Here is a 12,324-nt window from a genome sequence, read left to right on the forward strand (position 1 = left end):
ATGGCAAGTCAAAAGTCCAAAGATATATAAATACCAGTTACTGTTTCCTAAATATATTTCTGTATCGCTTGAACCTTTTACAATGAGAATGCCTTTCTGTATTGTTTGCATATTTTAATGAATAAAGTATAATTTCATATTTTTAATCCAATTTTAATACAGCCACAGTTCCTAACAACAGCAGTATTTCTAAATGATACATATTATCTTTAGGATTCAAATAAGCCATAAATATTTATTTATATGTTTTAAATGCTCTATGATACAGAATAGCAATTCATGAGGAAAAAGCATTGCCTGAAATAAGCTTTTTATAATCAGCATAACTTTTACCTACCCTTATTTCCATATTTGGTATGCAAAGTACTCCAATTAGAGATTGAATGCCAGAGTTCCCAGGTTTACATAAATTAATAATACCTAAAGAAGATTTAAAAAAGTCATTGACTTGAATTACAAAAATTTTTTTAGTAATATATGCATAATATAAAAACCTGTGATATTTTTCCAAGCCAAACTATACTATTGTATTATTTGGGTTTCGTTAAGTGACTGATAGAACATTTCAAACATTTTCTGAATTACCTACTGATTAGAGATTACCAATAATTTTATTTTACTTCCTTCATCTATTTGTTTTATACTCCCAAAAGTTTATGTTATCTGACTGCTTATGACTCCCATTTACTGATGAGTGATTCTCAGGAAATAAAAATATTGGAGAGAGTAAGACAATGGTCTTTCTCCCTTATTTAAGGCTTCTTTAAACTAAAGTGAAAAACTCTGCCTGGCACTTGTCTTTTTAAAGTTTAGATAACCAACCTATCAGATGCAGAGTTCAAAAGTCTGTGATTAGGATGCTCAAAGAACTCAGTGAATACAGCAAAAACATAAGGGAAGAAATGAAGGTTACGCTAAGTGAAATAAAGAAAAAACATTCAATGAGAACAGCATGAAAAGAATTTTAAAAAGTAAGGCTTAGGAATCTCTGGGACAACTTTAAATGTTCCAGCATCCGAATCGTAGGGGTGCCAGAAGAGGAGGAAGGGCAAGAAACTGAAAACTTATTTGAAAAAATAATGCAGGAAAACTTCCCTAATTTGGTGAAGGAGATGGACATACAAGCCCAGGAAGCAGAGTCCCAAACAAGTTGGACCCAAAGAGGACCATACCAAGACACATCATAATTAAACTGCCAAAGGTTGAAGATAAAGAGAGAATCTTGAAAGCAGCAATAGCTGAAAAGAGCAGAGAGTACCTACAAAGGAGTTTCCATAAAACTATCAGCTGATTTCGCAAAAGAAACTTTGCAGGCTAGAAGGGACTAGAAAGAAGTAGTTTAAGTGATGAAAAGCAAGGACCTACAACCAAGACTACGCTGCAAAGCTATCACTTAGAATGGAAGGGCAGATGAAGTACTTCCCAGACACTGTAGAGCTAAAGGAGTTCATCATCACCAAGCCACTATTACATAAAAGATTAAAGGGACTTATGTAAGAAAAAGAAGATCAAAACTATGAAGATTAAAAGGGCAACAAATTCACAACTATCAACAACTGAATCTAAAAAAACAAAAAAACAAAAACCAAAACAAAAAACCCCTAAGCAAACCACCAGAACAGGATAGAATCAAAGAAATGGAGATCATTCAGGTGGTGATCAGTGGAGAGAGGGAAGGGGGAGAATGGGGGAAAAAGTTCAGGGATTAAGGAGCAGAGTTGGTGGGTACAAAATAGACAGCAGGATATCCAGAACAGCACAGGAAATGGAAAAGCCAAAGAACTTACATGCATGACTCATGGACATGAACTAAGGTGGGGGTATTGTTGAAGGCAAGAGGGGTACTGGGAGGAGGGGGCCAAAGGAGGAAAAATTGGGACAACTGTAATAGCATAATTAATAAAATACACTTTTTAAAAAGTTTAATCCTAAAATTTAACTTTTAGCATAGAAGAATGTAACTGTCAGACTTCAAATAAATTGTATGGATCAAAATTTTAAGTGAGAGAACTAAGTCAAACAATTTTAAACATATTAGTATCATATCACAGAGGAAGATGTGTGAAGAGGCAATAAACAAAGTGTTTAATATCACTTATCATTGGGGAAGTGCAAATTCCATTCACCATTAGATACCGTTACACACCCAGCAAAATGGCTAAAATTAAAGACCAACACCACCAAATGCTGACAAGGATGCAGAGCAACTGGAACTCACATACCCTGATGATAGGAACATAAAACAGTGTAAGTATTTTGAGAAAAACCCTGACAATTTTTTGTAAAACTAAACATATATCCACCTTGTTACCCAGTAATTCTATTTGGGTATTTACCCAAGAGAAATGAAAGTTCACATCTGCAAAAAGAAGTGTATAAAACTGCTTGTAGTACCTTTATTTACAATAGTCAACACTGGAAACAGATCAGGTGTTCACTAAGAGGAGGTGGTCTAAAAATACTGTGGTACCTTTACCCAATGTAACACTACTCAGCAATAAAAAGGAACCCATTACTGACATATACAACAACATGAATGAATCTCAAAATCAAACAGTGAAAAAAAGCCTTATACAAAAGTAAAAATATACTATTATTCCACTTGTATGAAGTTTCAGTCAGAACAGGCAAAACTGACTATGATGAAAATAAACAGACATTGTTTCTTAGGGGAATTGGATTAGGGATCAACCAAGGAGCACGAGAGAACCTTCGGGGTAGTGGTAATGTTCTGTATCCTGTAAAGGGTTTGGATACACATATGTAAGCATTTGTCAAAACTCATCAAATAGACTTAAGATTCATGCTGTAAGGGATAAACTTTACCTTAAAAATAAAACCCCACAGAAACAAACAAAAAATAATCAGGGCCATAAACAAATATTGAACTCTAGGTAATAATGTGCAAGAGTACTAACATATGCAACTTCCTGTGAAATGCATTAGAATAACATAAGAGGACTAATGGATTCACAGAGGGGTAGGCAGATGAACAAATGTGCAATGAAATAGAGCAAAATCTCGGTGGTGAAAGTCTATGGGTGTTCACTATAATTTTGCTGTACATTTGAAATTTCTGATAATAAAATGTTGGGGAAAATGTTTTTAAAAAATCATGTAGAAGAACTCTGAAGTTGTTACTTTTTTAAAAAGAGATTATTTATTTATTTATTTATTTTTAGAGAGGGGAAAGGACTGAGAAAATGAGGAAGAGAAATATCAACGTGTGGCTGCATCTAGTATGCCCCCAAGTGGGGACCTTGGCCCACAACCAAGGCATGTGCCCTGACTGGGAATTGAACCAGTGACCCTTTGGTTCGCAGGCTGGTGCTCAATCCACTGAACCACACCAGCCAGGGCTGAAGTTCTGTTACTTTTAATCACATATATTTGTAAATCTATTTTCTCTTTTAGTTTGGGTTGAAAATTATTTGCTGAAGTTATTAAAACAGTATTTCTCAAACTTTGACACCTGATGTAAATGTGAAAGATTATAGATTGATATAGTCTTTACAGATCATACTCTATATTAATAGGGAAAACAGGTGGTTCCAACTCTTGAAGAAAGTGTATTTCAGAGTTCATCTGTCAGTTATGTGGATTCTGAAATCTATAATATATAATAGATATAATGTTACAAATATACAAAAGCTTATTTAACGCATAAGTAAGTACCACAGTTTCTAAATACTACTTAGGAAATTGTTTCTGTGAGAAAAATGTTTTCAGAGTTCCAACTAATAATGCTGTTACTACTCTTCTTTCTTCAGTAGGAGGGTGGAAGACTGTCAATCATCTAAGTTTCTAACGATGGATCAGTACATAAAGGCTACAAGACAAAGGGAAGCATGGTAGAAAGCATGTTCGAGAGGGGCAAGGGCAAAGAACGGCAGAGATTAGAGAGAGTGACAGGGAGAGCAGAGCCTGGAAGGAGAACGAGAAGACAGTCACTGGGCTTTACTGGTGGTTAGAGCAGGACCGAGCTCATGATTTGGTAAGACAGAAACAGCTCTAATGGCAAGGAAGCTGAACAACAGCAAAGGATGACAGTTGTACCTATAGAAAGCAAAGGTACAGTGAGTTCTGGGGGAAGGGCAGTGATAGTTAAACTTGACAGAAGGGCTGTGCTGGTTTCTATGTTGAAATAGCGTGTGGGGGCTGGTTAAGTATAAAAAAGAACATGTGATGGTCGGGCCCTTGTAAATACTACTTTATCCGCGGGGGTAAGGGAAATCGGCAGCCGTCAGGTATACCTAGCATGAGTGGGGTTTTCACCAAGCACAGAGAAATCAGAGGGACTCACTGTACACACACTGGCCAGGGGCCAATGGCTGGGAGAGTAATTTGTATGTAAAACACATCTGTTAGTTAGGGTTACTGAGGTACACAGAAGTGTTTAGGTAAATTTTCTAGCTCTACTTACTGCTACATTCCTTTGTATGCTAGTCCTTAAATTATTCTACAAAATCAAGAAGGAAGAAGGTAACTATTAATATAAAACACACTTTGTGGTAGTACTATTTTAGGAAAATGTTTGCTTTTTATTCCACAGGAAGATAAAATACTCATCATCTCCCTTCTAAAGAAATTTAAGAATACTAATGGTCTATCTTGCTCATTTAGTATTAATGACATTTTATATTATACTTTTAGGTAACAAAAGTATAGATCACATTTATTCTTAATTGGCCAGGTAATCGTGAGTATATAGACTTACAAATAGTTAATTTTAGTAATTTTGTACAAATCCCTTTGGCTCTAAAAATAACATGTAAGGTAAGACTAGAGTAATGCTTAAACTAGACACTGAAAATACAACCTAACACTTGAAAGCACAGGGAGGTTTTGTCTACACACCAGAATGTGACCCGCAGCAGCACAGGCACCTTACCTGCCCATGACCGGAATGCCGCTATGATTCCCATCTTACTGGCCAGAAACCTTGCTTCTCTGTCTTCTCTGGGTGCGGCAGGCGGAGGGCGGCCGGGGTGAGGAGGTCAGAGAAAACAATGAAACGTTACAACGAAAAGTGAGTTTTTCCTGGTACTGTGGCAGAATAAGCACTAGCATTAGTTACCATTTAAGTATTTATACAGGAAAATAAACATGTTAAAAAAGCAAAGATCAGGTATGTCTCAAAGCAAATGACCCAATGACATAAGGACCCCCTTTCAATTTCAGATCCACAACATAGTATAAAATAAGTTATAAATTTTGACTTTTCTATCGGTTCCACCCTTCCGGCTCTTTTGGAAAAATATTCTTAGATAGCTCATTATCACCTTAATTGAGCACTACATAGACAACACCAGCTTGCTTAATAAGATTTCCTGTCAGGAGGCTGCCCCTCAGCAAAGAAAATTACCACATAAACTGTTTACCATTACCACATGTATTCAAGTTACTTCAAAATTTTTGCCCCATCTTATTTGAGCATTTCTAACAAGCAAGCTCAGCAATTCACACATTCACTGAAATGTTATTAGATAACTGGATTGTATTAATATTGGCAGATTCTTCTTTCACAGTTGTGTATTCAATCGTCTCACTTTTTCCCTTCTATGCAATAGTTTATGATAAATAAGCGGCAGAACTACAGCAGACCCTTGAACAATATAGGTCTGAACTGTGCAGATCCACTTACAAGTCTTTTTTTTCCAATATATATGTAGTGCTGTAAATGTATTTTCTCTTAAGATTTTCTCAATAACATTTTCTTTTGTCTTGCTTCCTTTATTTTAAGAATGCAGAATATAATATTTAGACCAGATATGTCTTAATTGGCTTCTGGTTAGCAGCAGACTATTTAAGTTTTTCAACTGCATAGGGTGTGAGTGGCCCAAACCCTGATGCTATTTAAGGGTCAACTGTATTTATAGTTGTTAAACATTTTCCACGTATGACTTATGGCCGGTTTCAATATGTATAGCAGCAGCCTTACACTCTATTGCCACCTCAACCACCTCTATCCTGTCAAATGTCTGTTTTCTTCTGTGCTTTCTTTAATTCTTCCCTAAGAAGTTCTTAACAGTTTTGAGAATACAGAAATCAGGACACTTGGGAAAGAAAAAACAATGACAGAAAATCAAATTAAAGAGTAGTGAGCAATCAGGTAGTCTTCAAAAGAAAAATGAAATACTTGAAAACGCATATACAAAAACCATACTAAGCTCTGCAGCACTGATCAAAATGAGAGTATAACAGAAACTAAAATGGGGAGGTGGGGTGGTAAGGAAATGAGAACTGGGCAGCTATGTGATTAGGTTTTCATGCCCCTTCTCTTAAAAATGTTAGTGGCATATTTACATGAATTGCCTGGTAATCCATTCTCTAACCCTACTCAATAAATCTGCAATATTTTAAAGAGTCATTTATTTCTTTATTCCCTGGACATTGTATACTTACACTCCCATAACTGCCCACACTCCAGAAACTTCATAAAAGTAAAGTAGAGAACCAAATAGGAATGGAAGAACTTTGGTGCAATGTATTTTTCCCCTCTCCAGCTCTAAAAAAAATATCCAGGTTCAGCTCTTGCTCATCCTGGTAGGCAGAAACCTAAAAATACCCCATCCTCTCGAGATCCCATGTCCTAATCTGAGGACCCTGCGCACATGATATCAGTGCCATGACAGTGGTTATGTTCACGCTGCAGAGCCCAGCAGACTGTAAGACAGGGTGATTATCGGCAGGCTTGATCTGACTACAGAGTTTTCTCTAGCTGGTAAATCTGAGGATTCGAGGAATTCCTGCTATGTTTGAAGATAGAGGGAACCATGTGGCAAAGAAAGAGGTTGGCCTCCAGAGGCTGAGAGTAGGCTCCAGCTGACAGTCAGCAAGGAAACAGGGTCCTAAGTTGTCTAACAGCAAGAGAGTAAATTCTGCCAACCTGAATGAGGTTGAAAATGGATTTTTCACCACAACCTCCAGACCGGACTTCTGAGCTGCTGAACTGGGAGCTAATAAAATGATGTCATTTTATAGTACTTTGTCAGGCAGCAATAGAAAATGCATATGCTCTGTATCAATAAAGAGAATGTCCAAGTGTCATAAGGAAAAGCCAAGAAAGGGTTTTAAGAATCCTAAATTCATAACTTAGCAGAAATAGGTTTGAGAAATCTTAAAAACAGAGAATATCTATTTTGATTTCTTAGCTCAGGTCATGATATGTTAGAATGTGAGGAGTCCACAGTGATGGAGGTGATTAAAGATATAAAACCACTGTTTTTAATTCAGGGGGAAAAAGAACAACAACAAAAATATCCCTATTTCACAATGTTCCATAACTTAGTGAGGAATTTTAATATTTATTATCTATCAAAATAAGTGAGTACATCTGCAAACAACAATCCTACCAGAAAAACACCTCATAGCACATCTACTAGAATTTTGTCATTTGTACAATCTTCAGATAGTATATTATCTGATGTCTAGTCAATTTAATTAAAAAGCTATCCTAGAATATCTGGTGAACTATGTGCTTTTTTTCTCCCAAAAGACTGAAAATTATCCTGCCTCATTTTTGGAAAATAATCTTTAATCTATATCCTTTTATTTCCCTTTTAACCTTATTCTCAAAATTCTACCTATGCTATCTTTCTCTTAACTCAATTTGTTAATTACATAGCTCTTCATTCTATTCCTTGTTATTTCATTCTTTTAGTTTCTCAATGTAATTATACTAAAAATATATTCAATAAAAAAACAAAGATCTAGGCTTCTACTGAAGCCTAACTTACATTTTTTTAAATAAATTAATCCCAAGTCTTCAAATTTCTCAAAGTTTACTTTTAATTTTTTAAACCAGAGTTAATTATATTACCAGATACTTACAACATAATTCATGGAATAGTAAATTTACTCAAACTCAGGGAAACAGTCAGGGAAATTTAAAGCTTTAATAGCAATATATACACCACCTTTTAAGTTACCACTAACAAATAATACTTACTTGAGCTGTCCTTCAGCTGTATCTGGACTATGTCTGTAGTGAAAATCAGTGTAGGGTGCTAAAATTCGCTAATAAAAAAAAAAAGGCAGAAAAAAGTGTCCTTATTATAAAATGCATTCTTTCTGTAATAAGTTAAAATTAATTCCACTTTTCTGTATCTTTAATTGGGTCAACTGTTTGAGAGACTTATTTCTTCAAAGTCATCATCAAGAAATACACAAGTAATTTTTTAAATATAGAAACTGAGTTTTTGAAATATGAAATTAAGGTATAACACATATAGACACAAATCATAATGTACAATTCAATGGACTGTCTCCGACTAAGTACTCTCCTGTACCCAGCACCAGACGAGGAAAACAGCAGCAGCCTCAAAACGCCCCCTTTGTACTCACAAGTCACTACCAACCCCAGGATTCCTGTCCTGACCTCTAACACTATAGTTTTTGCCTACTTTTGAACATTATTTAAATGGTTTTATTTTATAAATGACATTCTCCTCTTGTTGCTAGTATGAAGAAATCCAAGCTATTTTTTTGTGTTGCCCCTGTATTCAGCAAGCTTGCTACACTCACTCATTTTAGACCTTTAACCACTCTATCTCATTTGCTAACATCTGCTACTGGCTATTGTACTATTGTGGTCTTAATTTTAATTTTAAATTCAATTTAAAATACAGAAGGCATCACTTATATTGCTTTTGACAATCAGTTTTTTTATAACTATTTAGTCATATATGCACTTTTTCTGGCACTTTTCATTCCTTCCTACACTTCCTTGTTGAGATCATATTCCTTCTGACCAAAGACTACCTCTAGCCTTTCTTTCTCTGTGTCTGCCTCGCTTTTTAAGCAACAACACATATGTATTATCTCACAGTTTCTCTGACTCAGGAATCTAAGGGAGGCTTAGCTCTGCAGTTACAACTCAGAGTCCCACGTAAGCTTCAAAATGTTGGTTAGGGCTGGAGTATTCGGAAGGCTTCATGGGAGCTGGGGATTTGCTTCAGGACAGTTCACTCACAATGTACTAGCTGCTGGCAACAGGGCTCAGCTCCTCCCTGTGACATACAGGAGAGCAATCCCAGAAGAGTAATGTTTCTTTATAGTCCCTTGGATCTTTAGCCTGAAAAATCTTTATTTTACCTTTGTTTTGGAAAGTCATTTTCTCTGGGCATTATTTTGGCATTATTTTCTTTCAGCACTCTAGAGGTTCCATTCTACTTTCTTCTGGTTTCCATTATTTCTGTCGGGAAATCAGCTGTCAGACTTGCTCCTTTGAAAGTAATGTCTTTTTTTCCTAAAGCTGCTCTTAAGATTTTTATTGGTCTTGGTTTTCAACAATCTTACCATACTGTGCCTAACAGGTTGTTTTCTTTGTATTATCTCATTTGGAGTTTTTTGAACTTTGCAAGCACGAAGTTTCATCAGTTTTAGAAACAAAAGTTTTGGCCATTGACTCTTTGAATATTTGCTTCTATTTCCTCTCTCTTCTTCAAAGACGACAATTATGTTTTATCCCTTTGTTCTGTTGTTTTCTTTTCCCACACTCTGTGCCTCACTCTTGAACATTTTTACTGACTTTTCATCCGGTTTATTAAGGGTATCTCTTTGCCCAAAATTAATTTTTAACTTCATTGAGTTCAGAATTGTTTTTCATATGTTTTCATGTTTTTCAGTAGAATTTCCATTGGACTCATTTTGTATATTACAATTATCTGGTGAAATTTTCCATTATCTCATCAATTTTCTTCCTCTTTTCCTTCATTTTTTGGAACAAATGAATCATAGTTGTTTTAAAGTCCTTTCCCTCTAACTGCAACATCTGGATCACCTGTGGGAGTACTTCTACAAAATATTTTTTGTGTGTGGGTTTTCAGTCATATAGACTTTTCTTTTTGTATGACATTTCATCAAATTCCTGATTGAATGTCAGACATGTTCAATTTTATAATCCAAGTGCTGTTAACTCCGTCAGATGGTTTAGCCAAAAGCATACATAGATTTTCAGCTTCTAATTATATCCTGATCAGTAAGTAGACCCAGCAAAAAAACAAAACAAAACAAAACTGCATAATCACTGTGAATTCACTACTCCTTTAAAGACCTTTACACTTTTGCCCATGGGAGGCCTCTGTGTCTTGTGCATGGAGGCTGCAGCACATTCCTGTGCTCTCCTCAGATTCTGACATGGTAGCCTCTGCCCTGCAGAGATGCTCATTCCAGCACCTGCCTGGGGGGATAAGTCAGACTTGGTCTAGGGACTTTACATGTCTCTAGGCTTGTCGTGCCGTAACTCCCAGGACTGCTAAAGACTCGTCTTCTACCTAGGGTCCAGGTCATATTCTGAGCCTCTAGCCTGTACCCAAAATCTGCAAGTGCCCCCAAGGGCATCTGTAGATTCAGAGAAACTCTCCAAGTATCTTCCTTCCTTAAAATTTCACTCCCATCTGCAACAGTGTCAACAATAAAACAAATAAATTCATAAATACATCTTCACTCCCTCTGGTCTTTATTGCTTTCACAGCTCTACGCTGCTTTACATATACGATTTCCATCATTATCCAGCTTTTCCAGTTTTCCACAGCAGATGCTATCAACTACCCTATCCACTCTGAAGCATAAGTTTAACAAATGTTTTTTAGATTTACTATAAAATTACAATTAATTTACAACCTTTACACAGTATCTACTCTATTAATATTATTACATTAAATCTACGTTGCTTTTTCTGTCTGAAGTTAAAACATATTACATATAATATAAATAGAAGCCCAGGTAAATTTTTTAAAAAGATTCTTAACAACAACAGACAGCAGCACTGAAAATGGTGGTTCCTTTCTTTATGTAGAAAGGGGAACCAATTATCAATTTAGAATGAAAATTCATAAAATATAATAAATAAAAATAAGGACAATATTCTCTTAAGAGCAGAATCTATACTGAAGAAGAGGATGATAAAATACAAGATGGAGACGGTGAATAATATCCAAGGCGACCAGTATTTGTTGAATATTTATTAAGTGCCAGGTACTAAATAAAATATTTTATGAATATTAGAATACAAGAAAAGCATCAAGAAATACTGCCCAGCTCATTAAAGGCTTTACATTAGTGTTAGCTGCTGCTATTATTACTGCTACTGCTGCTACTACTAAATACTACTACTATTATTATAATACTCATTCTTCATAACAACTCTTCCAGATAAAAACCATTACTTTCATTTTATTGAGGGAAAAATGGGTCCAAGAGAGGTTAAGCCCTGGCCAGTATAGCTCAGTTAGTTGGAATGTCGTCCCATAACCGAAGGGCTGCAAGTTTGTTTCCTGATCAGGCCATATACTTAGGTTGCAGGCTGACCTCCCCCACCCCTGCCCTGCCCTGCCCCCTATCCAAGAGCCTATTACCCCCAGTCTAGGCGCATATGGGAGGTAACCAACTGATGCTTCTCTCTCACATTGATATTTCTCTCTCCCATCCTCTCTAAGGAGCAATTTCCTCAGGTGAGGAAATAAATAAATAAATAGGAGGCTAATAACTAGCCCCAAATCATAAAGCCAGAAGGTCATGAAGAAAAATTAAAACCAGATCTATATATGCTCTCAATCACTTGTTCTGGGGCTCTCTGTAAGGGAAAAAAGAACTAATTTTGTGGTTTTAAAGAACAAGATATAAACAAATATACAGTCACATGCTTAAACATCTAATATATTATTTGAACTTTTTTCACTTACATAAAGGCTTTCTAATCTGCTGTACAATTACACAGGAACAAAAAACAGGCCTATACATGTTACCTTCCTTCACTGTAATCATCTAACCAACTTTAAAACCCTAGTTTTTCTACTTGGTAAAACAAAACTTAAAGCTAAACATACAGTAAAATATGAAAAGTGCAAGTTTATTCCCACTGGATTACCAAGAATAAAATACTTAAAATCAAATATTGAAAAGAATATTGTACTTAAATTTGTCTGTATGATATAGGTTGTTAATGTTATAATCTCAAATATTTCTAAAAGCCTTAATAAAAGCAGAATTGTAACAATGAAGACAAGTTTTATATAAAATAATTTAGAAAGACAAACTAGGGGAAATAAATCTTTTATACCTTGCATAATTTCAACCCAATTACATACAAATCCAGAGTTCAGGATTTGTAATGAAAAACAATATAGTACCTTCACACAAATAAACTGTAAGAATATAGTTTGTGATAATTCCGTTCCAACCTTCACTGTGTACTTTTAAAAGAGTATATATTATTTTAAACTAATTAGAAAAAACAATGAATTAGTAAAACAATTTTAAAGAGATATATATGTATTCTATTTTTTTCAAGTATATATGGTCAATAAGAACTTGTAAGTT

The 12,324-nt window shown here is 35.4% G+C and overlaps 1 protein-coding gene across 2 annotated transcripts in view; it reads right to left on the reverse strand.

Moving 5' to 3' along the window:
• Positions 1-12,324, reverse strand: part of RICTOR (RPTOR independent companion of MTOR complex 2) — a 100,597-nt gene that overhangs the window by 39,056 nt on the left and 49,217 nt on the right. For both annotated transcript variants that reach the window (XM_054583957.1, XM_054583956.1), the window contains exons 9-11: positions 7,952-8,019; positions 4,892-4,959; positions 338-420 (exon numbers count right to left, since the gene is read on the reverse strand). In XM_054583957.1, coding sequence (XP_054439932.1) covers positions 338-420; positions 4,892-4,959; positions 7,952-8,019 — 219 coding nt within the window. The remainder of the gene's footprint in view (positions 1-337; positions 421-4,891; positions 4,960-7,951; positions 8,020-12,324) is intronic.

The sequence above is a fragment of the Pteronotus mesoamericanus genome, unplaced genomic scaffold (assembly GCF_021234165.1).
Source record: "Pteronotus mesoamericanus isolate MK-2021 breed Mesoamerican mustached bat unplaced genomic scaffold, CSHL_Meso_final contig_75, whole genome shotgun sequence".
In the NCBI taxonomy this organism is placed as follows: Eukaryota; Metazoa; Chordata; class Mammalia; order Chiroptera; family Mormoopidae; genus Pteronotus; species Pteronotus mesoamericanus.